Below are 14,129 nucleotides of genomic sequence, written 5' to 3'. Positions count from 1 at the left end.
TTCTATTTTGATCACGACAGGATTATTATTCTTGTAAATAAAATTATAAATAAAATTATAACACAAATTTGAAAAGAAATTCAAAGGCTCAGTGAGCCTTTAGTTTTATTAATCGATAATTGCAAAGTCGAATTTAAACTTTAAAGCTTACAAACTTTCCCCAAGTTCTTACTTGAATAAGAGACACATTACATGAGTTAAAATTAATGGTTAAGTTTTAATTAACTAAAGTAAGATTCTAACTATGGTTTGAATAATTAATAAATATTTCATATATTTGCTTCCAAAATTTTAAGAATCCCACAATTATAGCTACAACTATTTTATTGGGATACAATGTTTTTAAAATACTTATTATTAGTAATAAATGTAGTACTTATCTTTTTTTTTTTTTAATTTATTTGAAGTGGGGTCGGGCCGGGTTCTCGGTGGGCCATCACTCGGCCGCCGGTGGGTCGGGCCGATGGCCGTCCACCTTGTCCGGCCCCCCTAATAAAACCCACCTAGCCCAGCCCCTTACACCTCTTAGTGGGCTTGGGCCGGGCCGGTGGTGGGCCGGGTTTATCGGGCCGGGTTCGGGCTGGCCCGGCCAACTTGACACCCTTACTTTTTGGTTAAAACCAAACCAAACCAATTAAGTCGATTTTTTGTTAATATTCAAACCAAACAAAACCATTATAGTATAATTTCTATCTGTTTCAATTTTGTCGGTTTTATCGGTTTGGTTCGGTTTTTGCGGTTTTTCGGATTTTAAGAATGTATTAATACAATGAACCTTTGAATCAAATGGTAACTAAATACGGCTTTGACCATGATCCATTCAAACTAAGAATCTTCTTAATTAATTCATTAATTTTATTTAGGTATAGGCCTATGGCTATAGGTATAGGAATTATAGAAACATAACATCTACTTTTCATGATTCTAGTTACCTCCCTGCATATAGTCTTTTGATATTACATAGCCCCTTCGGAATTTTGTTATCTAGACTCATCGTGTTTATGAAGCATTGAGAAGAAAGCATAGAAGTTAAAATGAAAAATGATAAACAGAAAGACAAAGTCATTAATCAAATCTTTTTAAATTCCAATTGCCATTTTCTTCCCTTTAATTTGTTACGGATAAAATGCTAGCTTATTAGTAATAATTCAAATGGCATGTAAATAAGGGAATCGTAAAACTGAATAAGGGGGAAATTCTATTTTACCTTTAGCAAATTTCTTTTTATTTTACTTTAACTTAAATGGTTTACACTTTTCTTTCTAATTATTTGAATTTGGTTCGGGTTTTTTTGGTTTAACACCAAACCAAACCAAATGTTATCGGTTTTTTAAAATTTAAAACCAAATCAAGCCAATTTTCGGTTTATTAAGTCGGTTTGACTCGGTTTACCGATTCGGATCGATTTCAGTCTCATTTTAACAACTCTAACTAGAAATATAGAATTTTAGCCGAATATCACTTCACAACAAGGGGCATTCAACTATTTCATGATTTGAAAGGTGAAAAATTAGCAGTTGCGAAAAATATGTAATTGGTGCCAGCATATGAACTCTAGAATTGTATTTAAATATATCAGATATGCTTTTGATATTAAAATACATATACTGAAGGTCAACTAGGTTGGTAAATTGCACATTATGTGTTTTGTGAGCTGAAACTATCTTAAAGTGAAAGGGGGACTAAGAATCTAAGATGCCTCCTGGCTCATTTTTTTTCCACTCGATGTCCGATACTTGCATTGGAGCCCGATTATATCGGGTTTGTGCTAGGTAAGGCCCACTATTGGGGAAGCACTCCCTATCAAGGATTTTTCCATACGCAGTTCTCAAACCCGAGATATCTGGTTAAGGGAGGAACAAACCCATACACTCACATCCTTTGGTGGTGCATCCTGGGTCCAGGCTCCTGGTCATGCCATTCCCCTTAATAAAATAATTAATTAAACTTCAGACGTTAAGAATTGGATTTAGTATGGAAAGAAAGCAAAAAAAAAATCGGGAAAAAAGAGTGGAATAAGTACTGAAGAGAATGATTTTTTTCCCAATAATATAATTGATAAAGATCGGGGATTATATTAGGGGTCAGTTTCACAAATAAATTTATATAGAATCTTTGAAAAAAAAAAATTTCGTAACAAAGAAAATACTAACTATTTTTGGGAAAATAATATAATCCCCAACATCTCCAAGAAAGTTTCTAACCTTCAGACAGTCATATTTACTACTACTATTAGTCTTTGTTCTTCTATTGATTTTCATTACCAAGAAAGACTCAAAAAGTCTAACAAAGGGACAATGAATTAAGTAATTTCTTTTAATTATGTTATGGTTGACAAGAGGCTAGCTCAATGATGCATTGTCAAACAAAAATAATAATAAAACGTACCTTGGGATACAAAGACTAGTGCAAACTAATGAGAAGAATACATTTTGAAACAAATAATTGATCAGTGATACATTGTATCTAAATATGTTCTTATAGTTTCAATCGTCTATTTATTTATTGTTTTAAACTCTTTTGTTACATATGGGGGAGGGGAGGGAAATGAGGAGGAAGATTACAAGGTAGAGAATACAATCCTCTCCAACGAGGTGATAATTCAGAAAATCAAATAATTGAAGTACCAATTCTCCTTCAAACGTCTATTAAATGTGAAACAGAATAATAATTTTAATACAAAAGGTGTGATTGTATCGATTATACTTGTCTATATTTTGCAAAATAACACTAAGAAGAAGTGCGTTGCAAAGCTGGAGAAAAAGGATCCATACTTTCTAATTGATCACAAAAGGGTTGTCTCAATTGGCAACGCCGTAGCTCTGGACTACCAATTATGGATGTGATTTCCGCCCTTAAGAAGAGATCACAAATTCGAGTTATGAGAATTGAGAACTTTTAGGAAGGAAGCGTTCCCCTTTTCATGGATCGTTTTACGTGGCATGAAAATTTGAATTAATTAGGTCAGTGAGTAATGAATACCTGATAATTAAACCAAAAAGGAAAGGGAAAAAAGCTAAGGGGATGATAGGGTAAAAAAAAAAAAAGATTTCTACTTTCAAACCATGCCACCTATCTTTTCCGCTATAAAACTGATGAATTAATTTATCTAATTACGAACTTAACTTAGAGTTTCAACTTATGTGTAGTCTATGACGGAGAGTTGACATCATAGATTGCGGTAGAATAGTTGGGATTCCTCTATTTATATATTGGAAATCTTGAGTACAAGCCCTAACAATTATGAAACTTTTAGTAAAGAATATTTTACTCTCTTAGGAGGGGGTACTTTGACCGGGTCGTTAAAAAAATACCGGATAATTAAATAAAATTGCTCGCCAATGTATGTCACCTAATTGGATTGATTAAGAGCTTTTGTGCAAAAGGTAGGTCAATGTGTATTTATATGAAGATTAAAAGCCGTCTTATTACTATAATTTTAGTCCTCTTGTAATTTTTTAAATTACTCTTTCGTCAACGGTTTATCTGTTGTCTTCAGAAACAAGCGAATTTCTTTTTTATTTGTATACCTTCCAATATTTTACACCTTTTTAGGTTTCAAACTAACACAGGTGATATGTTGTAAAATTTGTATAATTCACTATGGTAATTAATGCAACATATGATTAAAAGACGTACTGATCGAGAAAATTGGTAGCACATGGTTCATAAGCTTATTAAAATTCATTTTCTCTGGAATGGGAAATAAGAAGGAAAAAAACAAAGACTAGTAATCCATTTTAGATTAATATACAACTGTTAAGTAATTATTCATGCCCTAAGAAGGAGCTACGGGGGAGAATAAGGGGCACATGACTTGTACTGTAGGTCTTTTAGGCTTTAGCATTTATAAATAACTTACAATATTAATATATTTTAGTTCCAGTTTGTACGTCTCTTTGATAATATATTCAACATTCTAAAATAATCTTATTGTTAAATTAAAAGGAATGAAAGCAAGATTTGGTGACCTAAATTTCAAAGAGCAACATGCGTGAATTAATTCAAGAAAACAACTTATATAAATGAATTAGCAGAAAGAACGTCCTCTTTAGATAACACGTACGCTTCAGTATCCAATGGTTTTAACAATATTATTATTATTAGTATTATTTACAAGCAAAAAAAAAAAAAAGGCGAGATAGAAATATTTTATTTTCATTGTTCTTTGGATGCAATGGTTGACCATTTTATGGTTGGAAGAGTTAGACCTGGCCAATTGTATTGGTTAAAAACTTAGTATTAATTTGATTAATTAATACGCTCTTCTAGGACAATTAGAAATATTTATTCTTTTGTGTGCATACGTACACGCACAAGCATATATATAAGTCTTAAATAACTTTTTTGACAATGATCGTTCAAATAAAAAATTAGGGTGGACATATAAGAATTTTTAAGTGACGCATATCTTTCTATTTGTATGTATCATGTATTGTGAGTTAATTAGTTCTTGTCTGTTTTTTTCTTTTATTCAATGTGTGAATACAAACATCTACTATGTTCAAGTTGTTAATTAATTTAAACATTTTAAGAATTTATAGCTGTAAATATTTTTTTTCCAGACTTTCTAGATGATTAAAATTTATTTTTAATTAAGAAGATCAACTTGTCTTGTACTGAGCAAGCATGCGGATCTCAGTCCCTCTCATTGTGTTAAAGTGACCAATTAATATATTGTTATTCCCACAATCTAAGTCAAAGCAATTTCACCTATATAGTGACTATCTAACGATTAGCACAAGTTGATGCACAAGAGATAACTCAACTGTCTGATTTTTTTGGGTGTGCAAATTTATGGATTGTTAAAATTCTAAGCTATATGTACGTCTTAATTTTTGATTGAATGAGTATATCTTTGCAGACTTACCTTTGATTTGAATATGCTCGATGATTACAAAAATTATTGGCGTATGATCAAAATCACTTCCCAGAAATAGTAATGCACAAACGTACAAAAATAAAAGAAAATTAACCAGAATTGAACGGAGAGGCCAGAGCCGTAGTGTCGGAATTTTTTTTTTTAATGTGAGAAAATAGCCTAATCAATCTCAGTTAGAATAAGACGTCTTGACAAGTATACATCTAATTTTATATTTTTGGTATTCTTGATTTATGCAATGATGTTGGGTTATTACAAATGAAATTCCAGAGTTGATGTAATGGCCGAGCCAAAACATTCACCGAGGAGATTCAAATATATATAGAAGCAAACGCACAATTAAATAGCCAAGAGAATTTATTATTTTGTGTATACATAATTTTTTTTTTACCATGACGGAGCTAGAGGCATAAGAATTTCACCGGAATCTCCTTTGTAAAAAAAATTACAATGTATATACAAAGTTTATTTTTTATGTATATATAGTAGATGTCGATTCCCCTTAATCAAATTGACTTTTTCATCGCCTTTACTTATATTTTGAGTTCTCCTAGTAGGCGTTTGGTCATTCGATTTAGAGTCATTATTTCATATTTTGATTTCAAATAAGCGTTTGTATATGAAATTTGCACAAAATTTCAACTTCAACTTTATATCATGATTTCAAATATCAAGTTCTCCAAAAAGTTGAATTTGGGATTCCAAATCATGATTTCAAATTTTTTAAAATGTAAAACTTGACCATATGTTGATATTTGTAAAAAAAAAGACCCATAAGTTGGTTAATATATTTTTAAAATGTAAAACTTGACTCAAAGTAACAATGTTAGTTTGTTTTCTCAGCCATCTGATCAGAAATGCATGCTCGCCGTGAAAAGATTGTCCGTACCATGTGGGAGGATTATATTAAAGAGTAGTTACACTACAACTCATTTTCAATTTTCTTTTTTATTGAACTAAAGTTCGATCAATAGATGTTGTATCTTTTAGAAATGTATTCTAGTAGCGTATTAACTTTGTTATGAACCATGTTTTACTCAGTTAGTAAGATTGTATTAGAATTGGGGAAGTTTCGATAGTTCTCACAACTTGTGCGGTTTTATGTTTGTAAAAGAGATACAACTTAAGAAATCCAAATTACATGTTAAAATAAAACTTCAATTTCAAATCATGTCCAAACCGGACTTTAGTAATTATAATGACTCCGGCACTAATATTTTTTACCTTATATATAAAATTCTGGCGATTTCTTTTTAATAAACCCCTTGTGCCCCTAGCTCGGTTGATGTCATACTCCTAACTGATTCAACAAATGTACGTGTTAGTTCAAAAAGCTGCATGAAAATGTCAATGGTTATAACTACGAACAAGAAGAGGCAATAAAGTCATTTCACAATATATCTAGCTAGATAGTCGAACAAGGAAGCTCAAAAACGTCCGTTTTATTCCATAGACAAGTGCAGAAACTCTGGATATATCTTTCAAAACCTACCGCTTTATCTTTAGAAGAAAAAAAACTTTTAATTTCAAATAAAGTCTTCTTCTTCTTCCTCTTCTTTAGCTACATCTTAAAAATAGATTTGTCCTTTTCCTTCATTAGCATTCAATTCTTCATCTCCTTATCCTCTCTTCACCATAAAAAGGAAATTTGCCAATTTTCTTTTGCACCCTCACCGACTAGTGCTAGCTGTCTTAGCTAGCTTTTATCTCTCTCTCTCTCTCTCTCTCTCTATATATATATATATATATATATGTAGTGATAGATTATATATTTATTTTGATGTTGAAGAGCTCTATAAATAGCACAAGAAAGAACAACACGTACAAGAGTAGCTAGCTGTTTTAGTAGCTAATATCAAAAAATGGATCTTGAAAGCCATGATCATCATATTTCTTTTGGAAGTGATGATCATCAGTTCCATCAACATCCTCAGCAACATCAGCAGCACTTATTCCATAATACTCAGCAGCTGATGCAAAATAATACTAGTAATCAGATTTCTTTTGGAATGTTACATCAGCCATCTTCTTCCATTCCAGAAAACTTCATGTAATTTATTTTCATTTTCTAAATCCAAATTAGAGAGAAAATATTCTTCTTTCCAAAACAATCATTTTTTTTTTGTTTCATTCTTCATGGGGTAATTAATATTTTTTGTGTGTGGATGTATGAGCAGAAACAAAGAGAGTACAAGTGGTGGAGCTTATGATTTAGGTGAACTAGATGATCAAGCCCTTTTCCTTTACCTTGATGGCCAAGATCCTTCTTCAAATCATGACCAAATACGTGAGCTCTCTAATTTCCTTTCTTCATCGGAAAATTATACTGTATATACAAACTTACAGAATCAAAATTATTTTTTATGTATATATGTAAATATTGATCTCTTTGATTTTTCTATGTGTTTATTTCTTTGTACTTTGAATTCCTTAGTAAAAATTCTGATTTTGGCCAAACACGTGAGCTCTCTTTCCATCCATTTTAATCTTCTTCTTCTTCTTCTTCTCACAAGCAGATTCAAAAATAAATTTGACTATTTCGACCTTTAATATTTTTCATCACTAATTGAACCTGTTGGACTTAAAAAAAAATTGAGTTCATGTTTTAAAATTTATTTTTCTCATACGCACATATATATGTTTATACTGTGTCAAAAGATATTGAATTCTTAGAACACAAAAAAAAAAAAATATGAGTCCCATCCGCCGCTATATATGCGTTTTCTATACTAGTACTTGTTTATATTTTGGTAATATATATATATATATATATTTTTATTAAGCCATCACCTTTAGGTTTTGAGCACTAAGGTGTAGGGGGTTTGGCTTTACCCCTACCATGTTAATTTTAACGCCATGATACGGCGGAATTTTTTTTTTATTATACTTCTCTCGCATTCTTACCTTTTGATTCTATCAAATTGTAGTTCTGTTATATAGGGATTAAGATGTTAATTTGAGATATAAGAAAATTAAACATGTTGGAAAATTAAAATCTGATAGAACTTCCTTTGACCAGATCCTCCAGAGAATCAAAAAAGCAACTTTTTTCAGAGGGATGATATATATTGTTTCCACCATTTATGATTTTATTCTATTCCTTTTTGTATTCAGATATAAGAATAACCTAAAGCAGGTTGTACAGTGAAATGGACAAATGAAAGATTTTCTGTTAATTTCCTCTATTTCATCTGTAGCTTTTAAATAAACTTTAAAGCACTGTAATTAGCTTTTAACTGAAATGCATGACTTTCCAGAAATACAGAAGCTATTTTTCTTTAATTTGTCTCTTTGTAATGACAGCTTTATATATTTTTCGGTTACAGAAAATAATTCAGAGATGAGACCACCGACTCTCAACATTTTTCCATCACAGCCTATGCATGTTGAGCCATCATCCACAAAGGTATGCAAACAAATCTCAAATTTAACAAGTGTAATCTTGCTTTGTTTTCTAATTAAGTTCTAATGACTTGTTATTAATTTCTGCTTTTGATAGGGAAATACTGGAATTGTTTCAAGTGGTTCAGAGAAATCATCTCAGCCGTCCATGGAGTTATCCAACCCCAAAAATGATGTTCTTTCTTCTTCTTCTGGACCCGAACCAAAAGTCGCTAAGGTATTATTTAATTACTTTAACTTTCTAATGATTTGTATATATTATTTAGCAAAATACCACTCCCTCCATTACAATTTTCTAGCGGGATTTGTAGTATATATGATGGTAAAATTACTTAATTTTGGTACGAGTTCAGACACAAATATTTGTCTTACATATTCAGAAACTATATAAAAATCGAAATATGGCTAATAATTCAAAAGATTAAAATTTCAGAATGGTCAAATAAATATTCTTTTGACTTCTCAAATAATAATAGTGTCATATAAATTGAAACAAAATGAATGAGTACTTTTTTTCTCGAGTGAGAAGGTAGGTAGTTCTTCATTTTGTGCTATTTTTGAATTTAAATTTCCCCTATAATTTTTTCATTGGTTGGTGTGGTAGCGAGAGTGGAACAGAAAGGGTCCAAATTCAGGTTCAGAGCAAAATACACCTAAAACACCAGATCATAAGGTAATATTTATGGTTTTCTCATTTGAGGAAATTAATTAGTATAACTTTTTAAGCATTTTTTTTCTTTTAGAATTTTAGTTAATTGCTTTTTTAAATGCAGACATTGAGGAGACTCGCTCAAAATAGAGAGGCAGCTAGGAAAAGCAGAATTAGGAAAAAGGTACTTATATACCATTAATTCTTTAGTTATTGTATTTGTTTTCTAGTTAAAACAAGAGCATCATGCTTTACCAATTATTTTATAGAAACTTGTTTATCTACTTATTTTTTCATTGCAGGCTTATATTCAACAACTAGAGTCAAGTAGAATCAGGCTTGCTCAGTTAGAGCAAGATTTACAAAGGGCTAGATCACAAGTAATAAATTTCTACTATTATAAAATCTGTTTCCATAGAATTATATGTTGTTGTTGTAAGTTCACAAAAAATATATACATATAAAAATGACCCTAATAAACATCAAATATTTGTAGGGATTTCATTATGGGGGCAATGCTGTTTTAGGAGGAGACCAAGGCCTTCCTGGTAACATTGGCAGCATAAGTTCAGGTAAAATTTCAATTTCAATCCCATAAGCCAGGGGTGTGTTAATTGATCCAACGTAACAAAATATATTTTTCAGAAAAATATTTTCATCAGCAAGTCTTTTTTTGGTGTTTAGTTATTAAAAAAAAAAAAAAAAAGTTGTCTTATTAGAAGGAAGAAAATGACTTACTCCATATATGGTCAATAGTTATATTCTTTATAATTATGTTATTTTCAAAGCTTATTAAATTATTAATCTTTAAAATGTGGAGTATACGCTTTCGAAGCATATTTTACTCGCACCAAACCATATATCAAAAACGCTTTATCTACGAAAATAATTTCTTGGAAATTAACATCTTCCAAGAAAGTCTTTTCCGTAGAATATTTCCGTCCTGCAAAATACACTCTCAATTTGCTGCCCATCTGTTTCAATTTATGTGTCTTACTCTTCTTTTATAATGTTTCAGAAAGAATGGTATGATCTACATTTAGTACCTCTTTATTTCATATGTTAAAGGTTACAAGACTCAAAGGACATTTTAATACATTATGCATATGTTTTATTTAATACCACAAAATTCAAAAAGCAAAATTCTTCTTTATTTTTTCTTAAACTTGGTGTTCAATCAAACTAAGATATACTACAATTGACTAAGTAATATTTGTAGCTTTAGTGTTTTTTTTTTCTTCTTTTTTTTTCTGAATTATTATTTTGCATGAATTTTAGATGCTGCAGTCTTTGATATGGAGTACTCAAGGTGGCTGGAGGAACATCATCGTCTCATGTGTGAACTTCGAAATGCAGTTCAAGAACATTTTCCAGAAAACGAGCTTCGAATGTATGTGGAAAATTGTGTGACACATTACGATGAAATCATGAACCTTAAAAGCATGCTTGCAAAATCCGACGTGTTTCATCTTGTTTCCGGCATGTGGAAAACTCCGGCGGAACGTTGTTTTATTTGGATGGGAGATTTCCGGCCATCTGAGCTTCTCAAGGTACGTTTATATGATAACGAATTTAACTTTTATACATTGCTGATAATGTAAATAAGGCTATACACTATTAGATTACCTAAAAGATAATTACAAGTAAGTATTCATAAAGTGAAATTATTAACTCAAAAAAAGCGAGCTACTTGGTACACATGCTAAAATGCAACTACAACGTAATTTTTTTTCCACATAATGCATATAGCTTACCTTAGTCCTTGTAATACAAAACCCTTGTTGCCTAAGATAATACATAGTTTTACCTCCGTCTTAATTTATGTGAAATCCTTTTCTTTTAATTTTGTCCGCAAAGAATAATATTTCCTATATTTAGAAATAATTTAATTTTAAATTAACCATTGACTCTTAATGGGATGATTTATTATCACAAAAATATCTATGATTTATTTTAGATCAAAAAATTTCGAATGTCTTCCTTTTTCTGTTAAACTCGATATGCATTCAGTCAAAAAACTTCACATAAATTGAGTCGGAGGGAGTACTACTTCGTCTAATTTCTTCACTTTCTGTCTCTATCTTACATTGTAGGGGAATATTAGGTGTATATTTGGGAGTTTTTACATATATTTGGATAAGCTAATTTTGGTTTATTGTTTCTAATGATGAATGATTAGATTATCCTGAGTCAGATTGAGCCATTAACAGAACAACAATTTGTGGGTATTTGTGGATTACAACAATCAACACAAGAAGCTGAGGAAGCTCTCTCACAAGGGCTGGAAGCTCTGAATCAGTCTGTTTCAGACACAATCGTCTCTGATGCATTATTGGCTAATTGTCCTCAAAATATGGCCAATTACATGGGACAAATGGCCCTTGCCATTAACAAACTCTCCACTCTTGAAGGCTTTGTTAGACAGGTACGCCACATTATAGTCGTCCTTGCATCTAATTATGAACTCATTAATTAGAGTATAGTTGGGTTTTTTCATGTTATATTTTTACGAGTTTAAGTAATATATATACATCACTAGTGTAAGGTATTTTTATGCTATCAGGTCATGTTTACTTGTTGTAGCAGGCATTATGTGTGTCTTCTTTTTAAGATTATAAATCTCACATTTTAAAAAGGCTTACGTGCTAGATATCCTTTAGGTGATGACCTGATGGTTTAAAACAATTTTTAAACTGATGGTGTATATAACTTAAATTCTTTTTATTTTTATTTTTTGGATATAACTTATACACTGATAGTATAAAAAATATGTATTCACCAGTTTACATTAACATGTTGTTAGAAGTAACCTGCCTCATATTTCAGATTACTTATCCCACCTTTTTTATTAAATGATTACCTATAATTATAGTGTAAAAATTACATTACATAGAAGTAAACTTTTACTACTATTTATTCAATGCTAAAATAAGTCTCCACATTATGCGCATGCACGCAGTTGAGATAGAGTCAAATGCAGTGATGTTGATAGATTGGTAGGGCCAAGATAGAAGAAGCATATCTACTCCAATCCTACTTTAGTTGGAAAACCTACTCCGATCCATCCATGACCTATTCTCTCCACCTCATTTCCATAAAAATACTACTGTACATTTATAGTATCGACAAATATATACAAAGAAAATGACCTTGAACTCTATGGATATCCTAATGCTACAGAAAGATTCTATGCATACATATTTTGGTTACACAGATATATATAGTAGCACAAGATTTAGCTAAAATTCAATGTGGTTCCTGTAGTGAAGATTTTGTGGGTTCCATATAGGAGCTTAAACCCTAGTTTGGTAGAGTACCTTTTTTAAGTTATATAAAATGCTAGTGTGAAGATTTTTTTACACTAGTGATGAATTTTAACTTGTGATAGTATGATAGTTACATTTTTACAATTAATTACTAATTAATGTTTGTCAAGAAATTTGCCTATATTTACCTAATAAATGATCTAATTGTGTGCATCATCTTCTAAATGTCATTGTAGCATGATTTCGGTTCAAAAGCACAATATTGTAAAACTGACACTACCAAATTGTGAAAAGTAAATATTTTTGGCCCATATATTTGTAGGAAGTCATAGTCATATACTCCATAAACCTTTTGACTATTAGAACACAATTTGAAAGACCATGCACCCACGTACGATAACTCCAGCTTAATTTGCATATCTACATTAGGTCATGGAACTCCAGTCTCTTCAAAGCTAACAGAAGTTGTCTTTTCACATTCTGAATTTGTAATAAAATCTTAATTAAGAGCGTGCTCTCTAGTCCATTCGACCATCATCTCTATAACTACCACCTGATGGCAATTTAAAACATTAAATGAAATACTAATAAAAATTCCCTCCAAAGTCAAACATGAATTGACTTCTTACTTAACTAGCGTTTGGCCATAGATTTTGGATCAAGTTTTGAAAATTTATCTTCAATAATTACTGTTTTTTTGTCATTTACAGGCTGATAATTTGAGGCACCAAACAATTCATCGACTTCATCAAATCTTGACGAGTCGTCAAGCTGCAAGGTGTTTTCTTGCAATTGCTGAATATTTCCATAGGCTTAGAGCTCTCAGCTCTCTTTGGGTGGCACGGCCTCGACAAGAATAACTAAAAACTTTTCATTAGCTAGCCAGGTTAATTTCTATAGGTCTTTTTAAATATATTTTCCGTAAAACTTTCACTTTTTCTCCTTAACCCTCTACTTTTTCATAGAGTTTGTATAGACAAACAAAAGAACTTACTAGAGTAAAATTATGGAATTATAACTAGTTCATTACCTCTGCTGTCTATCTTTTTCCATGGATTAAGAAATGATCTTGCGCAATTATCAAGACATGAAGCAGCCATCACTGATTGAGAATATGAATTTGTGGAAAAGTGATAATAAATTGGATAAAAGATAGAGATATCTCACAGGAAAATTAATACTCATTAAAGTTAAATCAAACATAATAAAGTTGACTTTCGTAAAATTTAGGTAAATTGAGTGACGTTTTCATTTTAAAAGTAAATTAAGTATTATTTTTTGATATAATAAAATGAAAGTTGAATGTAATTAAACCAGAAAAAGTGACTTCAACCAACTACCGAGCTACATTGATGGCCCTGTTATATGGGTTTCGGCCTACACATTCCGGATAAGTTGATTTTTGCTTCAAAGTGCAAAATAGACCAAAGGAATAAAATACTACAAAAAATCTTTCACATTCTGAATTTGTACTAGTAATAAAAATCTTGCTAAGTCCTTTCGACCATCAAATCAAAAATATTCACTACCAGATTCACAATAATTACAAGTACAGTAACGTTTTTTTTTTTTTTTTCCAACAATAATGGTGAATCAAGAAACAGAAAGTTGTATATATACATAATCATCCCTTAGCAATTTTCACCCAATTCACCGTTCTTTCACTACCCTGCTAGTTCGAATTAAGAATTAGAGATGTTTAATGCTGGTAAAAAAATCCAAAAGAACAATGTAGATGAAAGTGAAAGAAAATGTCGAAAACAAAAAACAAAAAACTACGAATGGCTAAGTCACTGAGTGCCCCAAATCCTCCTTTTCCTACTCGTGAAGGTTCGTTGAATCACTTCAGCCATCGTCATCCGTTGCTTTGATTCCAACATCTCCATAAAAATTGCAATTTTTCCAATGTAAAAATCTGCTTTTGGTTGCA

The 14,129-nt window shown here is 31.1% G+C and overlaps 1 protein-coding gene across 1 annotated transcript; it reads left to right on the top strand.

Annotated features, from left to right (window-relative positions):
- The first annotated feature begins 6,343 nt into the window (after positions 1-6,343).
- On the top strand, positions 6,344-13,228 carry LOC132049142 (bZIP transcription factor TGA10-like). The gene is made up of 11 exons (XM_059439834.1): positions 6,344-6,932; positions 7,060-7,169; positions 8,209-8,288; positions 8,382-8,501; positions 8,889-8,957; positions 9,058-9,117; positions 9,236-9,313; positions 9,430-9,505; positions 10,212-10,483; positions 11,113-11,358; positions 12,910-13,228. The coding sequence occupies exons 1-11, from the start codon at positions 6,745-6,747 to the stop codon at positions 13,057-13,059; spliced, it is 1,449 nt and encodes a 482-aa protein (XP_059295817.1). The 5' UTR covers positions 6,344-6,744; the 3' UTR covers positions 13,060-13,228.
- Positions 13,229-14,129: the final 901 nt, after the last annotated feature.

This window comes from Lycium ferocissimum, chromosome 3, assembly GCF_029784015.1.
Source record: "Lycium ferocissimum isolate CSIRO_LF1 chromosome 3, AGI_CSIRO_Lferr_CH_V1, whole genome shotgun sequence".
In the NCBI taxonomy this organism is placed as follows: domain Eukaryota; kingdom Viridiplantae; phylum Streptophyta; class Magnoliopsida; order Solanales; family Solanaceae; genus Lycium; species Lycium ferocissimum.
This window is presented reverse-complemented; position numbering and strand designations above follow the sequence as displayed.

Bases quoted from the DNA above. Each gene is read 5' to 3' on its own strand.
- LOC132049142 (XM_059439834.1), top strand. From the start codon at position 6,745: ATGGATCTTGAAAGCCATGATCATCATATTTCTTTTGGAAGTGATGAT. The intron at 8,958-9,057 runs GTAATATTTATG...TTTTAAATGCAG, and splicing joins CTAAAACACCAGATCATAAG to ACATTGAGGAGACTCGCTCA. The intron at 10,484-11,112 runs GTACGTTTATAT...ATGAATGATTAG, and splicing joins GGCCATCTGAGCTTCTCAAG to ATTATCCTGAGTCAGATTGA.